This window comes from Notolepis coatsorum (genome assembly GCF_963971535.1).
Source record: "Notolepis coatsorum genome assembly, chromosome: 9".
NCBI lineage: Eukaryota > Metazoa > Chordata > Actinopteri > Aulopiformes > Paralepididae > Notolepis > Notolepis coatsorum.
Genome location: NC_140173.1, coordinates 123,074,284 through 123,098,744, shown reverse-complemented (window position 1 = coordinate 123,098,744; position 24,461 = coordinate 123,074,284). Strand labels below are relative to the sequence as shown.

At 42.1% G+C, this 24,461-nt stretch overlaps 1 protein-coding gene across 2 annotated transcripts in view; it reads right to left on the bottom strand.

The window, feature by feature from the left end:
• The window catches only part of LOC311234957 (SH3 and PX domain-containing protein 2A-like), a 134,372-nt gene extending 113,348 nt beyond the window's left edge, over positions 1-21,024 (bottom strand). For both annotated transcript variants that reach the window (XM_084322246.1, XM_084322247.1), the window contains exons 1-3: positions 20,717-21,024; positions 17,497-17,577; positions 976-1,051 (exon numbers count right to left, since the gene is read on the bottom strand). In XM_084322246.1, coding sequence (XP_084178372.1) covers positions 976-1,051; positions 17,497-17,577; positions 20,717-20,788 — 229 coding nt within the window. In that variant the 5' untranslated portion in view covers positions 20,789-21,024. The remainder of the gene's footprint in view (positions 1-975; positions 1,052-17,496; positions 17,578-20,716) is intronic.
• Between the last annotated feature and the right edge of the window lie 3,437 nt (positions 21,025-24,461).

Here is a 24,461-nt window from a genome sequence, read left to right as displayed (position 1 = left end):
GACTCCTGACCAGAAGTGACTAAATAAATGCACAAGGCACACTCTGTGGCTACGGCTTCAGCAGCATACGAACATGGGCACAGGGAATACACACGAGTTGACTGCTAACCTGACTGTATAAACACACAGAGGCCACTACTACTGTACTGTATGCAGTCAAATCTTACATGGGAAATATTGACCACCAAAGCTGCATATGTGAATAAGTGCATGTGTAGCAGAGGGTATGTACTGTATGGGTACATGAATGTGTGGTGTGGTAGTGAGTGTGAGTACACTAATGTATGTATGGTAGTGTGTGTGTATGTAGGTATCGTTTTTTTTAGGTGCTGCATAAACAAATTCCGTTGTACTGTGTTGTGCAATGACAATACAGCTTTCTACTTCTACATATAGGCTATACGCTCCATGGTTGGATTCAGTCTGACAGATGGAAACAGCAGTATCCAGACTGGGGCTATTCAGCTGGTCTCACAAAAGAGCTCTTCACTGCTCTGGGCCATGCTGTTGAGTTTATCAGATTAGATGGAGCCTTCTCTCTGGCACCCTCCTACCTACAGCCATACCAGAGCAGGAACTGATTTGGCTTTGGGTGGTTTTTGCAAGTAAGCAATGCCATGGAGTACGTAGGAGTATAAACTGTATCTGCTGTGCATCAAAAGAGGGCAGCCTTTTGATATGGAATTACAGAACCCTTCGGTCTCCTGTATAGTATTATGATGTCCTTTCCACGGCCGGACATTTTGACCTGCCATAAACGTGGTTATACACACACATGTGTACCTATATGGTAGATGTAGAATAATTAATTATATTATATAACTGTTCATTATAATTCATAATTCTATATCCACGTTATACTACTTGGCTCAAAATGTCTGCTGTGAAAAGGGATCACGTTACTAAAAAAAAGGTCAAAAAGCGTCACGGTAGAGTTGACGTGTTCTCTTGTGTCTCGTGCGCTCGCATGCTCACCTGGCAGGAAGGGGATGATCCTCTTCTTGGGGTCCTTCTGTCCGCCCTCGATGGGGAACTTGTCCAGAATGTGCATCTGGAAAAGAAATTGGTACAAAATATTGCCAGAGAAGTCTTCATCGCTTTGATCACAAACCATAAATAAAACCAAGATATCTGCCATCGAAATGGCTAACGATCAATGTCAGCTGACTGTTTGATCGCTAAACCGCATGAGCTGACTTTCTATCTACCCACAAATTAATCTATGATGAGATCAGAGATGGAAATACATGGGGGGGGGGTCATGAACTCTACGGCAGAAGACGACCTCCGCTTCAAATGACTACAATACGGGGTGTAATTACTAGGGCTGTCTTAAATACTTCTAAGCTTCGTTCAATGGGCATGGGATTCGAATGGGAAAATAAAATTCGAATATATTAAAAAAAATATATATATATATATTTTTTTACCTGCAAAATCAACTCTGCCTCTCTTTGTTAACTACAACAAGCAATGCTGTTTGTTATTTAAGATGGGGTCGGACTCAGCACTGACAGATTTGTGTTCATTGTGCTGCTTTTATAAAGCCTCAAATGACAGCTTACAATATTTCATGAAAGCAAAGTGTTTCGTTTGTCTAAGATTTAAAAAGGTTTAAATTTTACAGCACTGACAATTCTCTATAGTATTTTTTATAGTGTCCCGACCCATATAAAAACATGTCTTAATAAAAAATTAAGTCGAATTCTGCCTTTGTCTCTATTAACTACATATAAATATTTATATAATTGTTTGCTTTATAGACGAAGGTTGCAACATAATTATGTAATGTAATGTTGTTGGCTGTGTAACGGAGATCAGCCGCCCAGGCAGCGCAGCTCCCGACTCATTATTAATTTAATTAATTAATCCAATCCAATCCACTTCATTTATAGAGCACATTTAAAAACAACAAAGTTGACCAAAGTGCTGTACAAGTCCCACAACATAAAAAAAAAATATATATATCTCGAAGCTTCGAATTAAAATCGAATCTCGGCCCTAGTAATTACATATCCTCCGTTGAGCTACTGCCTTAAGTCACCCGACACAGGGTCACTTTGATCTCTGGTGTGGCAGACAGGGGTTGTTGTTACGAACTGGCTCAAGCTCGCAACAAGAATGGGGAGACACAGGCACAATTTAAGAAATAACAAAAGATTTATTTAAACTAAACTAATCAGCAGCCAATATATCAGAGTATCAGTGTGTAAGCAAGTCAAGTCAAGTCAAGTCAAGTCAAGAGTTTTATTTGTCACGGCATACAAGCATACAGTGAAATGAGGGGGGTCATGCCCACAGCGATTGTGCAATAATACAAGTAATAAGAATAGGAATGAGAATAAGACATTTGTGCAATAATACAAGTAATAAGAATAAGACATAACAGGTATAATGTACATAAAGTTTACAAAAAGTATGGTAAGACATGCTAAGGTCCTGCGATAGTGCAATACAATGTTAGCTACGGATGAGGCACTGGGTCTTATGTACACTACTATACAATGCTATACACTATACAATCTACCGTACTTTTCGCACTATAAGCCGCACCTGACTATAAGCCGCAGCAGCTAAATTGAATGATGTGTACATATATAAGCCGCACTGGACTATAAGCCGCAGGTGTTTTAATGTTTAATTACCATTATGTAATTAGCATTGGGACACAATACTGTCGGACAAATAACAAGAATTAACTAATTTACAAGTTGTATTAAGTTTAGCAAATAAGGGAACAGATAAATAACATTTCAATGCAGTCAAAAAAGCAATATTTAGATTTTTACATTTTCGGGTTTGGTCACGTCGAGTCACATATAAGCCGCACCGTTATATAAGCCGCAGGGTCGAAAAATGGGGGGAAAAGCCGCGGCTTATAGTCCGAAAAGTACGGTACATTTATACTATGTGTCCTTATGCTAACTTGCTATATCCATCTATTTACTATACAAGAACCACTCCCTTTCTCTTATTTTAATTTTTTTTTTTAAAGTGACCTTTTCATTGTGTAAAGTGACCGTTGAGTGTGTGTGTGCAGCATGTGTGTGTGTTCATGCTAAAGTGACTGTTAGTGTGTGAGCGTATACAGTATGTGTGTTGTGTGTGTGCTCATGTGTGCTTGTGTGTGGAGACTGTGGAGAGTTCAGTGTTCAGGACTCTGATGGCCTGGGGGAAGAAGCTGAGCCGGAGTCTCTCTGTCCTACAGTAGTTGCTGGTGTTCGCAGGCGTTTGCCTGACCGCAGCAGCTTGAACAGGCTGTTGTTGGGGTGGTGAGGGTCTTTCATTATTCTGCAGGCTCTGGATTTACACCTCTTGTTATATAAGACCTGCAGGGGTGGTAGTGCAATACCCGTAGTACGCTCAGCTGAGCGCACCACTCTCTGTAGGGCCTTCTTGTCCTGTGCCTTGCTGTTTCCATACCAGGCAGTGATGTGTCCAGTCAAGATGCTCTCTACAGCTCCGGAGTAGAAGGACTGGAATATCTTCCCCGATACTCTGAACTTCCTTAACTGTCTCAGGTGGTAGAGGCGCTGCTTCGCCTTCTTTACGACTGAGTCTATTGTCCATGTCAGGTCTTCTGAGATGTGGACCCCCAGGTACTTGAAGCTGTGTGCAGCAGTGTGTGGATGTAGTGTATGTGCAGCATGAGTGCAAAACCAAATAACCAAACAATCAAACAACCAAACCAAAAATGTGGGGAGTTCGCCAGAGATCAGAGGCAGCCTCTCTCTGATATCCTGCCTGGGACACACTGGCCCAGGTGTGCCATAATTAGCTTGACGAGCCTCTGCTAGAGCAGAGGAAGCCATCACAATCTGGGGGAGGGTCGTCACACCCCCTCCCATAAGACAGGGACCCTAGGGTCACTGTTCTCAACCCCAACACTATAATCACACCACATATTTAATAAAAATGTACATACAGTATGCCCAAAAATCGACAGCTGAACAATGTGGTCGCATAAACATGCCCGCCAACTCTCCATCCAGCCACCAGCCCCAGCCTCAGCAACTCTGGTTAATGGGGACCGGCCACGTATATATACGGGTTTCGAATCCATGCGTTGTGGACCAGAGGCACGTATATAGCCGTGGCATTTGTTATTGCTGTTATTGCATTTTAATAACCGGCTCAAGGTCCCCGAACGGCTCTGCAGATCTACCCTCGTCTGTGAAATCGAGAACATGCAATACCGGCCAGATCCTCTTAGGGGCGCCATCGCTCCACTGCAGTATGCCTTGTGGGCGAATGGAAAACTTTTTTTTTTTCATTCAGTTTCAGTTTCATTGTAGCCGGATCCTGAACCAACACAATGTACTGTTACGTTTCGAATCGCAGATTTCACCATGGAATAATGGGATTTATCATCAGCCAATGGACATATCGATCTACCAGATGCCGATCAATAACGGGGAAATGCTGGGGGTTATCCCACGGGCTCACGGTAAGACCTTTTTCACCTAAATTACAGCCGAATCGGAGCTTGCTGTGAAACGCAAGCAGCCGATCAGTGAATGTGGCTAGTTACACGGACACTGTTATTGGTAATCAATAATACTAAACGACGTCCCCCGCCCCCCCCCCCCCCCGCTTTCATCCATACATGCTTTGGGACAGCCCCGATGATATGCAGTTTGAGTTATTTCTTTAGCATATCTAAAACGGAAATGCCGTTGAATATAACGTTAGCAGCTATTAGCCATTTATCTAGCCTCCCAGAAAATATATGAGACAAAATCTGCTATATTGCTCATATTCACGACGCTATAAAATGACAACCTATCGATGATTTTTTTTTCTCCTTTAAGCCATTTTGAAGGGACGGTTTATGAACTCAATTGACAATGAGAATGGACAGATAGCAATACTATAAAGTATAGATATAGTTGTACAAAAAGACACCGGTCTGTTGACAAACCCTGGTCCTCAACCACTATATTAGACGCAGCCCAGCGGTCGCCAAAGTGTTAAGATAAGAGGGAAACCCAGCCTCAGCAACTCCGGTGCGCCAGAGAAGCCCTTTAAGAGAAAAGCGGTTAATAACTAGAATGGGCAGACAGACAGACATATTTATACATACCGGTAATATGGGTGAGAATGAGGATTTTTTTATTTTTTTTCTCTTATTTTTGCTCTCCATGTTCACTCCATTCTCACTCCATTTCTTCCTCTTCTTTGTCCTTCCCTTTCTAGCACGAGGTGTACAGCCCCAGTTCTAACATGCTTGATTCTCTTCTGCTTTCTTTTCTCTTTTCATCTCTTTCCTTTTCCTGGTTTCTCACTCTCTTTCTTACTTCCCTCCCATTCTTTACCTGCTCTAATCTCTTCTGCCTCTGGAACGCCCCCGTCCTGGAGAAGTCAGTCACTCATCTGAAAACACGCTCTGCGGTAAGTTCCCCCCATAAGAGGCTTAAGACTCCTCCAGTGTAGATAATTAAGTGATGGCATTCCTAGATATGTCACATGTCCAAAAAGGGACCACTTTGGAGGAACGGATACTGAACAGTTGAGCCGCAGTATGAACCCATGAAAAATGTAGTAACCCAATAATATAATTGGGTCAAGGGAACAGCTGCACACGATGGAGGAAGATTTAGTTGTTGTCGTTTTATTTTTTATTTTAGAATACGGTATGAATAGTGCGTGTTTTTTTTTATGATGACTGCATAGGAGCGCTTTTCTCTCAGTGCATCAGTTAGCGTGTGTCTTAGCTTGTGTCCACATGGATGCACGTAAACATCTGTTTATCCCCGGGCATACAGTGAAAACAAGCCAACGTGTGGCACGTTGTTGCATGATGTACGAGATGAGTGCACGTTGCTGAGTGTTTATGAAACTACAATACCGTATGTGTGGAGTGAATGTCTGTTTGTTTGTCATGCCCAGAGTTTCTAGTTTCCTTGTCTTATAAATCACAGCAAAGCCCTGAAGTGAATAAATGATAAATGTACACAAGAGCATGTTATGGTTAAAATATATATATATATTTTTTTAAAGCCTTGCTCTGATCCAGCTGCTCCGCCTTGGCCCTGCCTTGCCTCGTTCCAGATGTGCTCTGTTGAACGGCAAATACTGTGAACAGCAAGCTAATACACACACACACACACGCACGCACACAGCCACACACACACACCCATCTAGGCCGGGGGAGTGTAGGTTTGGGCTGAAGTGGGCCAAAAGGAACCAGGTGGACAAACAAAGAGTCAGGCCCGCTCTGAGGGTAAAGTTGGATCCACTCTGTCTGAGTCTGAGAGGTGGTTGGGTTTCTCTTCTTGTGGTTATTTCTTCCCTCTCCTCCTCGGTTGCCTGTTGCTGAAGCTCTTCTGGCCTTGGCATCGCCCCCTCCTCAGGAACACAGACAGTAAACGAGGAGTGGTTTCCTTTGAAGAAGGCAGTAGCCATTATTGTGCTTTGAGGGTGACGTGAAATGCTGAACATGAAGAACTTTTTCGGTTAACCAAAACTTTCCTAATAGGCAATAATGCGTAGAGAGAGACGTCTTCGTTTCCCATGATGAACTCAAAACAGAAGACCACCGACTCCTTGCGAAAACAACCCCTTTTTGGATTTCCAACGGCACCGACCATTCACCAGTCGTACAGGGAACAAACATCTACTTATTGTTCAAACACAAACTGGTAAACTATGCTTAGTACAGTCCACAGCGTTCACATTGTTTTACTGTTCATCTGACACACGCACAGTACGTCTATCAGCCTCTCTGCTGGATGTACGAGCACACTCCCCTCCAAGCTGGGAGGGGTCGGTCCACACCTCTCGCACGACCGTGGCCGATGGAAACCCATCCCATCCAGCAAAACGATGATGACATCTCCCATCGGGGGCCGGCCTGGATACACTCAACCACTGCTCCGCGTGACAGGTGTGTGTGGGGTGGGGTGGGGGGGGGGGGGGACCGTCCCCATGGCAACGCCCCAACAACTTGGAACGCAAACTCCCAGTGGGTGCGTTTCTCCGGTTCCAGACACTTGTGTAACGCAGTTGTTCCCGGGGAAGCTGTATTTATGTGTTCTGTATCACTTTCCTTAACTGCATGGGAGACACTTTAATGTGTTAAGTTGCTGTGTCAGCCAAGTCTTCCCACTGGGAAAAATGAACATGTCTATGTAGCAACAGGTGCTATGATGTGGTCATACTTCCCCGTCAGTCTTCCCTGGGTTTTGGCCTTCATGGAGAATGTCTGCAAAGGGGGACAGATCCTTGCAGTGCACCCTTTATCCTCCGATGTGTGTTGTGTGTTCATCACAGTGTGTTGACACTATGACGCCCTAAATTGTATTATTATGACAGATAAACGCCTGTATATTTTAGACAGCTTCTGTATGCTATAATGATGATAATTTGGGGTGCTCAAACCACACTCAAAAAAACAAACCGAGGGTGATTCAGAGAGAGAGAGAGAGAGAGAGAGAGAGAGAGAGAGAGAGAGAGAGAGAGAGAGAGAGAGAGAGAGAGAGAGAGAGAGAGAGAGAGAGAGAGAGAGAGAGAGAGACAGAGAGACAGAGAGACAGAGAGAGACAGAGAGAGACAGAGAGAGCAGAGAGAGAGAAAGAAAGAAAGAAAGAGGCTGCTATATCTGGACAAAGAAGCTTCTCAGTGCAGGATGTCAGACAGTGGAGGTTGGAGGAATGTTTGAGTGGGATAACAATCCGATTCCTTCTCCTAATTGTATTTTGACATCCACTCGACAGTGTGTTTTACTGCAGAGAGATTTTGTGCAACAGTCTTCCCCTCGTCATTTGTTTAGAATTTCCTTGCAGAGGAATCACATTTTTTTTTTACCACTGCAGATCCTGAACAGAAACACACACAAATAAACCTGTTTTCTACGGTTTATATTAGATATTTATATGGTATTGTAGCCTACTGATCATAAGTACATTTCTTTCATTAAGCCCTGAAGAAATTCAGCTCATCAGCTCTGGGCCATTTATCTTGCTAGCAAACCATCGGCACGCCTAGCCATGGTCCATATACCCAACAGTTTAATGATTTAGTAATCCATTCTCTTCACGGTGACTTGGGTCTAATTGTTTCACATGAATGCTCTAAATCGTGTTTGTTAGTTCCTCTGCCCTTGAGTGACTTCAAAGCTCCTCGGGTTAAGAGGTCAGGGGGGCACATTGTTTAGGGAAGAATAACCTTGTTACTTAAGACCTAGCTTATAACAGGAATCTAGGGGCAGACAAATTACAGTGCAGACGGGGTAGATCAGTGGTCCCGGTCCAATTCCCTGGATCCAAAAATAATGGCGACTAAGGGATCTTTTGGGGGAGTTTCTATCCAAATGGGGACGGAAAGGAAACCAGGCCAGCTTGCACACACGCCACAATCCCCTTGTGGAATAACCCGGCCCGCTGGGTCACGTCCTCTGTGGTCGACGGGTGTGGAGGGGGAGAGGTCACTCTGTTTGCGGCACTGACCATTTCTGCTTGTTTCGAACATGTGTGGGACAGAAAAAAAACATCTCCCTCCACCACCAGAAATGGTGTTTTGGCGCGGAATGCAGGCTCAGCACTCTTCGCGCAAAAACAAACTGGGAGTTAAATGTAGGGAATCGACGTTGCTTTTACAACGCACATGTTTGACATGGAACGTGTAAAGTCAGCAGAAAAAGATGAGAAAAGACGGATCTCCACACATCTTCTTGTAATTTATGATGATTGCGTCCCGGGGGAGCAGTTACAAGTTATGGAGAGAGTGCACACAGAGGCTAGAAACATTAGGAGTAAGTGCACTTTAGACGATCACCCCATTACGTACAGATACTTTATCTTGTGAACTCACAGCTAAGCTACCTCTGTTTCCAAGAGGCTTTATTGAGCCAGTTACTCACAGACTTTGCAAAACATTAGTAACATCTGCAAAGCTTTGTGAACAGAATTCGGAATGCTGGTTATTCTATCCTTCCTTGCGATGTAAAGCGTTATTTTCTACCCAAATTACTTTTGGGGTCATGGGACAGAGGCCCATTGAAACGTATCAGAAACATATTACTACTGTTGTCAGGGTGGGGCCCCACCAAAAGAAGGCACGTGACCCATGTTGGGTCCCAACCCATAGTTTAGGAAACCAGAATGTACAATAAAAAAAAAGATACTGAACCCTGGTATGTAGACGTCTGTACATTTTCATGAAATACACTGAGTGAAAAAGACAACTCCTTATTGACTTTACCTTATAAATCCATTTCAATCATGAAGGAGATGTAGATAGCGAGCAGTACAGATGTTAAAGATTAACCTTTGAGCCTTGACACATGAATTGTGTCAAAGGGGGTGTGTAACCCAATACTAGGAATATGTACATGAATGTTTTGTACATTGGCAGTACAACGCCAGCACACTAGATCTTACACAGGCAGCATACAAATGACCAGCGACTGGTTAACCCTTTCCCTACCACACTACAGAAGGTTAACCTTTCACTACCACACTACAGAAGGTTAACCTTTCACTACCACATTACAGAAGGTTAACCTTTCACTACCACACTACAGAAGGTTAACCTTTCACAGCCACACTACACTACAGAAGGTAAACCCTTTCACTGCGACAATACAGAAGGTTAACCCTTTCAGAGATTTTATTTGCCATGTATGGACGAATCCACATTGGAATACACCTTCTGTAGTGTGGTAGTGAAAGGGTTGACCCTTTGTCGTGTGGCAGTGAAAGGGTTAACCTTCTGTATTGTCGCAGTGAAAGTGTTAACCCATTGGTAGTGTGGTAGTGAAAGGGTTAAAAAATCATGGAATTTCCTGTCCTCTGGCTTGGATTAGCTTTCGACCAGACACATCACCCAAAACTACATCAGGCTTCATTCGACTGCATTTGGTCATTCCGTATCAATGCATATCAAATGAGATCACTGTCACATTTGTCAGGCAGAGGGTGTAAACAGCGTATCTGCCCGCTGTCCAGCTCCTAACTGAAGCGTGTCATTGTGTTATGGAGGACAGAGAGCCATGCAGTGAGTGAGAAACCAACTGTAGGTGTCAGTTGGCAGAAACGCAACTTCAGACAGAAAAGCTCTCTGTCTGTTTGGCAAGCAAGAATGATATTTTTGGGGGGAGGAAAAAATTGACCAGCCATGGCATGATTGATTTCATAAACAGGAATGGTGAGAATAGAATTGGACTGTGATATTTCTTAACGGAAAAATTATATATATATATAGTATATAGTATATTGTATTGTAACTCAGTTACTTTTCTACTCTGCATTGTACATTGTATATATGTATATATTGAACACTTTTTGTCTACGTACTTGACTTCTATTTTATACTTACTATACTTTTTATACTTATCTATTTTTATCTAGCACAATCTCTGGAGCAAAACAAAAAGAAGCATTGTATATAAAAGTATTCTGTACTTCTGTATGACAACTAATAAAGAAACTTGAACTTGAAACTTGAAAGAGGACCGAGCCATTCTGTATGGACAGCTGTTGGCTGTTGTTCCACACTGATCACCAGGGGTGTAAAGTACTTGAGTAATTGTACTTTCTTACAATACTTAAGTACTGTTTTGGGGGATTTGTACTTTACTTGAGTATTATTAGGTTTGTATACTTGTACTTTTACTCAATTACATTTCAGAGAAAGAAAACATACTTTTTACTCCTTACATTTAAAATGCAGACTTACAAAGTACAAATCTCACAGGTCCAACCATTTTAATTAGTATTATTTGCTTCTCTGGCCGAACGTTATTAACACTTTGATCGCCATGGGTTAAATTCATAATTTACCATCCCTAGCCAGCTCTATTTGTCTATGGAGAAGTTCCCCTTCTTTCCAGGGCTATAACTTTTTAAATTCTATTGCTAAATTGCCATTATTATGGCCCATTCAATGTCCTATATCCATTGTTCAGGCTGTAGCAACGTTAAACTTTTTCATTCACATATTCATACTAAAATATGGTCTAAACGTATAAGTATGTTTTTATCGTTTTCTGCAGCTTTCTCCAGAACTTGATTTATAGCTCCAAATGCATTATATTGATGATGAAATACAGTTTGATAGCAATCGGCGCGAGATAAAAAATTTCAACTGGACGTGGTTCTAGAAGTTACTATGTATCAACTGATGATGACCGGATGGGCGGGGGGGCGTTTATAATTCCGTGGGCAACGTTATACCATTCGTCTAATGTGGGTCATATGTTCATCATAGCAGTTTATATGGAACACGTTAGAATATAACGCTGCAACTCACCGTAGCTTCCTCGCGCCGCTGGCAGATGAGCGTGGACCAGAATTTTTTCTATTATGGGATGGAGAAATGCCCGATCCATTTCCAGGTTGTATAATAGTATATACGTCCAAATCATGTTGTTTTTTCAAGTTATTTGCACCGATCGATGTTCACTGTGTCAAGACGGAGTCTCTCTAACGATAGCGAGTGCCCGGACGACATATGGATGAACACTTCCGGTTCAAAGGGTCATTTCCGGTTGGCGATCTGCCGATCGGCCACCAGATGGCGCTCTTGAACCGCTAGAGAGTTGAGTGGAGCTTTGCAGTGTATCTCAGGGCTCCGGAGGGGAAATATGATTTCGATCACAGATTTTTGAAATATTGACATCAAAGACGAGTTACGGCGTCTTCGGCAGAATGAGCATGGCTAGGAATGACGTCTAAACTCGTCATCGGCGACCATAGTGTTAATCATGCAGCCGCACTTTATTTAAAAACAGCCAATCAAATCCCCATCAATGGAAAATTAACCCGCCCATACCCATGCTGATTGGTCCTTGTGCCAGACTAGAAAGCGGGGATCTTTGATTAACACTATGACGACCGGCGGGGCCCGGCGATTTAGGCCTCAGAGGACAGCAGAAAGTACTTTACTTTCTAAGAGCTTTATATATAATTTATAGTATTGCTATCTGTCCATTCTCATTGTCACTTGAGTGCATAAACCGTGCCTTCATAATGGCTTAAAGAAAATAAAAATCGATCGGTTGGTTGTCATTTTATAGCGTCGTGAATATAAGGTTTATCGCACTTTTCTTCTCGTCTTTTTTCCCGGGAGCTAGATAATAGGCTAAACGTTGGCGCCGTTATATCAAACGCCATTTCTGCTGTATATATTAGTGTTGTCACGATACTGGAATTTCGACTTCGATATGATACCTTGAAAAAGTATCGATACTTCGATACCATTTCGATACCAAATAAAAATATTATAATAATATATATATATATATATATATATATATATATATATATATATATATATATATATATATATTTTTTAACAAATTTTGCTTTTGTTGCTGGTTGATTCTCCTCAGCTTCTCTCTGGTACTATACGAGAAGATAAATACACTTTTAAAACCCTTTGTTTATCTTTAGATCAGAGAGAGAGAGAGAGAGAGAGAGAGAGAGAGAGAGAGAGAGAGAGAGAGAGAGAGAGAGAGAGAGCGAGAGAGAGAGAGAAAGAGAGAGTGGCTGCTGGAGATTTGAGGTCTACTGAGCGCACCTTTCTAGTTATGACCCGAAAACGAGGGTACTTGAGAGAGAGAGAGAGAGAGAGAGAGAGAGAGAGAGAGAGAGAGGGAGATTTCTCCGGAGCTATGCTCGGAGCATTTATTAACGTTACATTTTCAACAACATTGCTGCTAATTGGACACTTCATGGAGGCGGGGTAATGTTGTGTCGAGTTCATGCGTGTACTAGTGTAGGATGGGCTCGACATAACGTTGGAAACGGGGTAGTTGTGTCGAGTTCATGCGTGTACTGGTGTAGTGTGGGTGGGCTCGGCTTGACGTTACTCCGTTTCCATGAACTAATTATAAAGGTGGCCAGCTAGCTAGCATAAGCTAACGGAGGAACGACAGCTAACATTAGCTAATAATAGCTTTGTTTACAAACTGAAGACAGGGCTGCCCGGCTGTGAGGGGGAGGAGGCTGCAGCAGCTTGTGTCTGTTGCCGGTCTCTGAGGAGAAGGAGGAGGCGGAAGGGCAAGCGTGCTCTGGCAGCGCGTCTGTCTGTCAACAACTTGCAAGAGCAAGCCAGCTGGTATCGGTACTGCAGAAAGTATCGATACTTCGGGAAATGAGTATCGAAACCATTTTAAATATTCAGTATCGATATGTATCGATATTTCGATATTTTTGACAACACTAGTATATATACGAATGAAATAAAACAAACTCTGTAGCATCCGGACTATTACAGAGCATCTATGGATGAAATGGGGGCGGCGGGGAACGCCGATTACTATTATTGATTACCAATACAGTGTGCGTTCAATATAGCATTTTCATTGACCGATCACGTTACATTATAAAACAATGTCCAATCCAGCTGTAATTTGGGGTAATATTATCCTACCGTCAGGCCATGTGATCGCCGGCAGCATTTCCTCACCAGTCATCGGATTCTGGTAGATCGATATGCACATTGGCTAATCATAAATCCCATTATTCCACGCTGAAAAAAATGCTCGCCAAACTGATCCAAGATGGAGGATGTTCGGCTGGGATCAAGGAACTATGATCCGCCCACAGAACTGTACTTTTTTATTTTTTTTTAAATTCACATAATGATACTGCAGTGGAGCGATGGCGCCCCTAAGCGGGTCTGGCCGGTACTTCATGTTTCGAAAATCAAATATGTGAAAATATGCTGGTAGTGGATCGGGTACCTAAGAAGCGTTATAAATATGGAATAAAACAATAACAACTCGTCACGTATATACTCGTGGCTCTGGTCCACAACGCTCTTTTTCTAAACACGTATATATACTCGTTCTCGGACGGCATAGTGTTAAACACCTGCTATCAGAAGAATAGACAGTCAGAGTGACAAGCTACAGAATATGGCCACAAACGAGAGTACGAGTGATGAAGAGGACGAAACGGAACATTTCATTGCCCCGGAATAAAAAAAAGTTTTTACTTTTACTTTTTAGTACTTACCGTACTTTTCGGACTATAAGCCGCGGCTTTTCCCCCCATTTTTCGACCCTGCGGCTTATATAATGGTGCGACCAAACCCCGAAAATGTAAAAATCAAAATATTGCTTTTTTTTACTGCATTGAAATGTTATTTATCTGTTCCCTTATTAAATATGCAACTTGTTTGTTGAAATGTTAATAAATGGGAGCTTCCTCAAACAGCCATCTCTTTCCCGACAATCCCCTCTGTGCACGAACCCTTACATATGGTAATTAAACATTAAAACACCTGCGGCTTATAGTCCAGTGCGGCTTATATATGTACACATCATTCAATTTAGCTGCTGCGGCTTATAGTCAGGTGTGGCTTATAGTGCGAAAAGTACGGTAAGTACATTTAAAAGTAGAAACTTTTTTACTTTTACTCAAGTGTGTTTTTAGCCAGATACTCTGACTTTTACTTGAGTACGATTTTGAGACGGTACCCATACTTTCGCTTAAGTATAATTTCTGGGTACTTTTTACACCCCTGCTGATCACTATGGTCATAGCAGGCAGTTGCAGGCAGCAGGGATCTCTGGACAGGACTAATGTTTACAGAGACAGGGGAGAAGCGCTGTTTCCATCAAACACAGCAGGGCAGGATTTTCATGGCTATTAGCAAGAGGCCCTGGAACAAAGGGTTTCCTCCATCGTCTTCAACACAGCCAGCCCACCAGGGCCACACGACACAGCAGAGAGCAGTCTGGCTGAGTGGGTTATCTCTGAGGAGCCAGGACCAGGGTTTTTACAAGGGAACTGCATGCCCTTGTATGCACATACTGCACATTACCTTACATGGTATGGGTTATATGGTTTGTTTAAATGTTTTGCTCTCAGACATGCTAGATAAAGTATATTTATTATATATATGGGTTCATCTGTAAACGTGGTCCTGGGTTGGGAAACGTCGAAGCTTTAGTCAAGGTATTGGGGACCCTCCAACAAACGGTTGGACTGACTGCCCAATGTGACATTTTGCATTCCTGACTGAGGTCATGTTTTCCACTTGCTTCATTATTTGATTCTATATGATGCATCTGCTAACAGGATCCCCCCCACCCCCTGCGGCCCGCCCCATTTCCGCCAGGATCTGGTAGTCTTAAATGGGACCTTTCAGAGGGGGGCTTCCCCTGGTTCGGACATCTTTTCATGGGCACACTGGCCACATTGAGACTTGCCTTCCAGCAGCTGACCAGAATCGTGACCAAAAGGTCAAACTGACCTCATAGAGCCCTGAGCTTTTTCCTATTCCACTCTGATCACATGAGAGAAAAACTCAAAGCCCTTCTTATTACACACTGTAAAACATCCTTGCTTTGGGCCTTTTTGTGTGTTAAAACGTGTCCTGTCTAATAAAATGACTTTGTCCCAGTATCACAAGTATTATCAAAATCTAACCCAAACTCAACACTGCTTGAGTTAGGATATTAAAGGAACACTCCCAACATTTTGGGAAATACACTAATTTGCCATCTTCCCCAGAGTTAGATGAGACAATTAGCGTCAATTTCATCTCTGTGCGTCAGAGTTGTTGGAAGTTATATTTCTTAACTTTTACCGAGCTAGGCTAGCTGCTCTCTACTGCTTCCAGTCCTTGTGCTAAGCTAGACTAGCTGCTCCCTACTGCTTCTAGACTAGTCCTTGTGCTAAGCTAGGCTAGGCATAACAAAAAATATTGTTTGTTTCCTGTTGGTTGTCAGTTAAGGCCATGGGTAGGTAGGGAATTTATTTTATTTTATTTTTTATTTTATTCTTTCCCACGGCGACTATGGATAGGGAATTTCTTTATTTAATTAAAATGCTCACAACAACATGGATGCATGTACTCTGCCAGCATGTTTAATATCCATAATACTAAAGGTTTGACTAAGTTTCTATGAAACTTTATTAAAAAAAATTATTAATTTTTTACTCAAAATATATTGGGTCGCACCTAAATCGGCAGGGTCGGTCGGCAACCAGAAACAAACCATTATTTTTTTTAGGCCCTAGCATACACCTGGGCCCTCATTTATCAAAAATTCGTAGAAAGTGTTCTATTTTCATACGTAAGCACATAATTTAGAATGTGTGCACGCACAAAAAAAGCGGGATTTATCACACATGCGTACACAGGTCCTACGCACACCTGTCTTGATAAATATCACTTTGAGCCTACGCTGGAGCTTGTGCACTGTTTTAAGTATTTGCATACCAGAACCGCCCCGATTAACCATATACGGTAATGGAACACCCCCATGAAATGTGGAAAAGTGGACTAAGCCGAGGGAAGCGTGTTATGTAGAAATACGTGACAGGCTGACAGACGTGTACACGTACGGTGATGTCGGATATGATATCTATTAACCATTGCTGCCTGGGCACTAATAAAGACCGTGCTGGAATATGACTGCCTTTTTCCGTTTTGTTCGATTAATACCCAGGGATTAAAGTTCTCCTCAATTTTATTCCAAATCGCGACGGATTTTCCGTCAATTTTCTACCTGCTGCATATGATTTCTAGAGGCATACAATCTATTTTGATGTCAGTATTGGGTAGCCTATATAAACAATAATACGAGAGCATATACAAGAACAATGAATCTCACTGCCATGTATGATGTAGCCTATACGCCATGTGTAGCCTGCCTATGTGATCAATAAAAACGCGAACTTGAATCCCATCATCATATTTACATAGTCTGTCCACTATGTTTATTACTTTGTTATTTCCCCCCACTATCTATGTAAAGCGACCTTGCATGGGTCTCTTGAAAGGCGCTATATAAAATGAAGCTATTATTATTATTATTCTTGTTGTTATTATTATTATCACGTCTGTGTGCGGAGCTCAGTGAAGTTTCAACGGAGCAAGGTAATCTATTCTAACCAACAAATTGAAGTAGAAAGCATTTCGTTGTGGCCAATCTTATTTGGAAACATGACACAAAATAATAGTATGTCGCTTTTTATTTGAAACAATATTTAATGGCGTTTGGAGGTGGGTGTTCTGCGTCTGCCCCTCGTGCCAAACAAGCAAGCCAACCTCTTGTTCGCGCATGAGCCCGTTATAATTACACTACTGTCGCTATTTCACAATGAACTATAATGAATTACGGTTCATACAGAACACGCGCCAGTGTCGGGAGTAATGCACGAAAGCTTATTTCCGCGTTGAAACTAATGCATGAACTGAGGAGCGCATATGCCGTCCGTCTGCAGTAACGATCTTCTACCACGGGGCGTCAGCTACGCATGCTCCGAGCTGTGTGTAAAATATAAGCACAAAGTCAAGTTCACGTTCAAATTGATAAATCCCACACTTTGCTTAGAAATGGTCGTACGCACGGGTTAAGCACATATCTGTGCGTACGCAACGTTGATAAATGAGGGCCCTGGACCTCGTTCTGGGGCTACTGGACACACAGAGATTAAACTGTTATCAATATCTGTGTCAGACTCTGGGGGAGATGGCAAATAAGTTGGCAAATAAGTGTATCAGTAATATCCAGCTGCTTGGATGTAGAAACCATACCTGTAGGTCAAAGAATTTGCTGTATCTTCTGTAGACGACATGGGAAGTGGAGTCTGTGTAAGTGACATTGATGAGGTATACCTAGCAAGACAGACAAAAACAAACACAAAACAAACAAATGAGACCCAACGGGAACAATGTCACATTGTCAAAGACACCATGGCACCACTCTGGCCTGTCTTGACCCTAATGACACAAAGTGCATTCCCTTCTAACGGAACTTCGAGGGGTCAGAAGAGGTCAAACAAACTCATTACGCCTGTCTGTCTGAGCCACACATCATTAGAAGTCAAGCTGGGGTCAAAGAGAGGGGCCATCGGATTTAAGCAATTATGTAATTAATATTAGGTCACACTTTCAAAACGCTTGATCCCAAACAAGACAGGAAATAATAAACCAATTATAATTTGCAGGGTTCCGACTTCAGTGGCACTTGAGGCCACGGCAACATTTAAGCCGAGGCCCTGACCTCGATCTGAAAAGAAGAAGGGCTTTTATTTCTGCTCTGCAAACAATAAGTTAAATGATGTGTTGGTATGAGAACAGTTTCAGTTGCAGTGCCCATGGCATTCAGTAAACAGCACCCCGGCGTTCTGCTTTTACATCCCCCTGAATCTTCTGAGGAAAATGTGGTTTGGATTACGTAAACAACTAGATACATACATCATTGTGAATAGCGATAAAAGGGAAGGTTTTATCCCTACACGACTTGCAATAAAGATATAGTTCTCCTAAATACTTGTTTAACCCTTTCACTACCACACCATAAAAGGTTAACCCTTTCACTACCGTCTAGTGTGGTAGTGAAAGGTTAACCTTCTGTAGTGTGGTAGAGAGAAAGGTTATTATTAAATAGTTAGTTATAGATTTTTTAGGTTCAACAACAACAATACATACATACATACATACATACATACATACATACATACATACATACATACATACATACATACATACATAGTTACATACATACATACATACATACATACATACATACATACATACATACATACATACATACATACATACATACATACATACATACATACATACATACATACATGTATACACTACAGGACTACATATAACCACACAATACATCAACAATACCTTAAATTAAAAAAAGACAGTAAACCAAAAAAAAGAGAAAAGAGAAAATCACATACATTGTCACTTGCCATACAGAAACTGGCCATCTAGTACCGTCCTATACCTAAGCATCCCCAGCCGGGAATTTTTTATTCAAATCATCCAAAAGATAGTAGAGAAAGGTTAACTGCCTGTAGTGAAAGGTTAACCTTCTGTAGTGTGGTAGAGAAAGCGTTAACCCTTTGTAGTGTGGTAGTGAAAGGGTTCGATGTAAATTACAGTAAGTTACGGGGCAATTTTCGCAAAACAGAATGATGTCTGACTTTCCCTCTGAACACGAAGGGCAAGGAATTATAATGTATGGCCCACAAACAATGCGACACACCCAGAGGTTTACAGCAGATGTCTGAACCCTCTGCACTCCGTGCCGGTGCATCATGGCATTACGTGTTTAGAAAAGAAACATTTACACATGTGGCGATCGGTCTGTAAAAGACATCAGTTGCCCATTCTGAATCAAAGCTTCATTTTGCTGCACGGTTCATCACAGAATGGAGTGTGTGGCCAGTTTTAGCTAATTAGATATGCTCAGAATTGCTCAGAATTTAGGAAACAACACAGCTCAAAGAGTGGGAGTATGTGGTGAAGACACGTCCCCAGCGAATGAGCATTAAAGCATTACAATTTTGTTAAAGTGTAGTGCCCTCCTTATTCCTTTTTTGCTTTCAACATTTTGTGATGTTCACATCAGGATATGATTGTTGCAATTTGATGATGATGATGATGATGATGATGATGATTGTTTGTACAGTGTTCCCCCCCCCACCCCCCAACCCCCTCCAATGTACAGTAAATTACCTAGTATGGTTGTCAATATTCCAATGTACAGTTTTTCTTGTACAGTTGTACAGTGTTTCTCCCCCCCACCCAACCTCCTCCAATGTACAGTTTTTACGTCAAATGTATATACCCTTTTCTGGACTCTTTTTGTATCACAAACAGTACTGTATTTGCAAATCTGGTATGTCATAAATGTATAGATGTAGCAGTAGGCTACTGTCTATCTGTATGTCATGTATGTCATATATGTCCTGATTAATTGAAAATGGGGGACCCTGATGTAAACAAGACGAAAGTCTTTCTCTGGTCTGCATCCCCTTAACAACTGTGTGTATTGAGCTGTACTGTATTGTACCCATTCTGCAATCTGTTAATAAAGTTTTTCAATCAATCAATCAATCAATCAATCAATCAATCAATCAACCAATCAATCAATCAATCAATGATGATGATGATGATGATGATGATAATACAAGTATTATTATTAGTATTGTTGTTGTTGTTGTTGTTGTTGTTGTTGTTGTACTACACAGTAATAAGAACAAAAAACGTTATTACTAACTGACCCGTGTAACAATGCTGGTAACTCTAACATGACATAAGAACTTTTCAGTTACGTGTATCACTAGTGACTTTACCTCCCAAGGATACACACAGTCACACTGTAATGCTATTATGTTGCATTGCATGGGCTAGCCTTGTCATCGAGTCTCATCACCCCACTGGCTATGTGGTTTTAGTCTGTGCCTAAACAAAGATTAGTGCCATGCACTCTCTGGGTTCCAGAGTCCCTCTCCTGAAGGAAGTCACACTTGAACCTAGGAGACAAAAGACAAAGGGTTGCTTCTTTCCTCCCTCTAAAACCGGATAAGCATTTTCAATTGCTTAGCTCATAGATAATGAGATTTGGTGCTTTTTTCTTCCCTTGTGGGGACTTCCCAGACAATACATGCCTCCTTCCCAAGGGAAAGGCTCTTCCCTGGGCGTATAGGGGGCCTATGGGAGTCGCATTCAGCAGGAGAGAGGGATGGTTCAATTGATTCCCACTCCCAGGTTAATTCAGTAAATTGAACCTGGTGGCCTAATTGATTACTTTGCCCCATGGAGACCTGAGCCGTTCCAACCTCATGTCCCGTGAGGACTGTTGGCATTACTCAAAAAGGTGTCACTCACCATAATCATGCAATGAACAGCAAAGGCATGCGATGCGTATATGTGGAAATCCTTACAGCTATAGCTAGGATACTGACAAAACAGTGCCAGAGTCACAAATACTTAGAATATTACTTACATAATGTTTGGAGGGATTCCTTCTTTTCTGCACATCCACAACTTTAACTTCGAGGACAGTCCGGAGCTGCATCTTGACACGTGAAGGTATTCACACCAACAAATTGCTACACGATTAGATGAGGGTCACCCATGAAAATAAAAGTGTATCTCGAAAGTGATAGAAACCCATGGAAATAAAAGTGTATCTCGAAAGTGATAGAAATAGCCTAGGGGGGGAACATTCACCCATAGAAAACAAAGTTGAGAGAATAATTAAGAAAAGCCTGTGCACTCGAGATTAAATGCCTCCATGAGATGGTACTGACAGACAGTCAAAGTGACTTCGCAGAGGGACATACTGGCAAGTATGACATGGTAATAACACAGCAGGACAGAGGCGTTCAGAGCTCCAAGACTCTCCTCCTTCAAAGGGGGCTGGACTTCCTTCACCACGAACAGAGTAGGTCAATACATTGGGCGTGTGTCGTGGCTGGAGAAATAGGGACCTTTCGCATCAGAGCACAGCACACATGGGACCTTTTGCAAGCTAAAGTTGTCGACCTTTCTGTTTGAGCTACATTCAACTTATTTACTAATTAAGAACCCGCTCTTTAGACGTTTGTAAATAGTGTTGTTGGCAGATGCACACGCTAGTATAAGGGCAACATACAATACAACACAACGTCCATTCAACACAACAACACACACAAGTGTGCATACTACTGCATTGATGAGTTGCAAGTTGGAACCTTGACTAGACACAACATTCCCAAGAAAGAGAGTCTGGCAACGGAGTTGCTTGATATCAGCCAAACTGATGTCAGATCAGTGGCATTGCCTCCCCCTAGTGGACGAGGCCGTCAGTGTGAGCAAGGCATATCCGCAATTAGAGAACCATTCCACAGGGGGGCGCTACAGGATACAAAATTGAGTCTTAATAATAGTTAATTTATCCAAGTGCAATGAGGGGAATATTCTATGCGCGTCTGTATTTAATAATGTTTGTCTTTATGTAGGGCTTTTGCACATTACATTCATTTTGAAGGCTGAAGCGCAGGACACAGGAATGTAGGCCCATATTGAAATGTTGGGCTAATATATTGCGTAAGGAAGCGAGCATCAGCATCTAGGTTGAGAGAAAGAAAGGATGAGAAAGGAAGACATTAGACTAAACGAATCGAGGAGGAAGAATAATAGTTACACCAATCCGGTCATGACGGATATTTTAGTAGAGGCTATCGTTTCATTGAATAGCATTTATATAGTTCGATGAATATGTTCCGGGGGAAAGGCTAACTTAAAACGAGTAGTGCTAATTTTATTTTTTTTGCTGGAACTTCATCATCCATTTCTCTTCCCTTCCCTTCCAGTGACGACAGAGGTCTCCAATAGTATCCAACTGCAGAGCCGCAGAGCGGCGCTCTCAGGTCCGGCGCTCTCAGGACCGGCGCTATGAGGACCGCTCAGCAGCGCCACCCACCCAATGGCTGAATTGGAGTATTGCACTGAGCGAGCCATTCAGGCCCCCCTCGCTCTTTCTCTTTCTCTTTCTCTTTCTCTTTCTCTTTCTCTTTCTCTTTCTCTTTCTCTTTCTCTTTCTCTTCTCTCTCTCTCTCTCTCTCTCTCTCTCTCTCTCTCTCTCTCTCTCTCTCTCTCTCACTCTGTTGACGTCCTATCGCTGTTATGACCAAAGGACATTTAATAAAATGAAATTAACGTATTGATGATAATATACATTATAACTACTGTGAAATATAACAGAACTTGCGGCATCATATTGTTAATTTTGTTGTCAAAATCTCCTATATTTATATTAATTTGTAGTTATTCAAGTGTTAGTTATGCTAACCAGTGGTGCAGTGGTGGTCCCACGCGGTACCACGCCGTCCCAGCAGTTTTTTCTGAGCAGAAGTACGCGCACGGATGTGCACGCTCGTGCAAGTGCACGTACACAAAAATGCGTTCACAACTTTCACTTGACTCGTCGCGCCGTGCGCCAAGTACCGGCACGTATCTATCACATAGACTTTGCATAATAATAGGATCAATAGCATAACAAAGAACGAGAAGTGCTAAACCAAAATACAAGCCCTGTGGGGGTTTGCTTGATCTGTGGAGCTCTCACTATGTGACAAATGGTCCCGACTGGAAGGATGAGGCATTAAGTTGTGCTTCAGAAGGAAACTGCCCTTCTGTAAACTAAGTTACATTGTTAATTTAGTTTGTATTTACTTTTCTAGTTTAAGTTAATTCAATTAAAGAAATTGTAACTACAATATTGTATCTACAATTACATTTAAAACATTACATTTAAAGCACGGAACTAGGCAAAATCTGCATATGGCTCGCTGATAACAAACTATCATTACACATGGGCAAAACAGAGTCCATTCTCTTCGGTTCAAATAACAAACTCAGCAAGACCGACGGATTCTCAGTTACAGTGGGTGACAATATTGTCACAAGGAAAGACGAAATTACCTACCTGGGTTCCATCCTAGAGGCAAATCTTTCCTGTGACAAAATGGCATCCAATGTAATAAAAAAAGTCAACCAACGAACTAGATTCTTGTACCGGATCTCCTCTCTGGTAAACAAGAATACCCTGAAGACTCTGGCAGGAGCACTCATTCAAGGGTACTATGACTATGCGTGCACCTCATGGTACCAAAGCACCTCAAAGGCGCTTAAAACAAAATTACAAACATCACAAAACAAACTGGTCAGACTACTACTTGACCTGAACCCCAGAACCCACCTCACCCCTGCCCACTTTGCCAACCATAGGATGGCTTAGAGTAGACGACAGAGTACAGCAACTTGCAATGGGCCTGGTCTACAAGATACACTATACGACCGGGGTGCCCATGTACATGTCAAAATACTTCCCAAAGGTCAGTGAATACCACAACCACTACACCAGAGGAAGCTCAACAAATCATGTTAAACCCAGATTCGGCTCAAACAAGGGACTAAACACGTTTCGCAATTATGCCACAACAATGTGGAACGCCCTACCCAAAGCTGTAAAGGAATGTGAATCCCTGCCCACATTCAAAACCGCTCTTAAAGAGCACCTACGGGAGGCTGCAATTCGAAACTGGCCACCGTAAATGCCCAAAACCCCCACCACCTCCTAATAGACAGTCTCCTCCCCACCGCATGTATATATTCCCTCCCCGCCGTATGTATATTTCCCTCCCACCCACCCACCCCCTCCTAATGTACAGTCCCCTCCCCATCATATGTATATACTCTGTCAGGATCTAGGGGTAACAGTACTGTATATTTGAATACCGCTTATGTCACAAATGTATCAGTACTAAATACCTATATGTCCCTATGCCATAAATGTCATGTATGTTGTGTATGTCATAAATGTCTATATGAATTGAAAATGGGGGACCCTGATGGAAACAAGACAAACGTCTTTCTCAGGTCTGCATCCCCTTAACAATTGTATGTATTGAGCCGTACTATATTGTACCCATTCTGCAATCTGTTAAATAAAGTTTTCATTCATTCATTCACATTGTTTGTTTTTCAACCATATCTGTTGACAATATAATTTCTTTATATATTGAAGGCTACATCCTGCTACCTTTTTCAGCTTCTCTATTTCAAGGCAATATTTTACAAAAACTAAACTAAAACTAGTAATTTCCTATACAAACATGTTTCCTGCTATTTATGCATAATAATCATCTGTTCTGTGCGCACACAAGGGAACATGTATGCGCCGTGCACGTGGCGTCCAGGGCAGT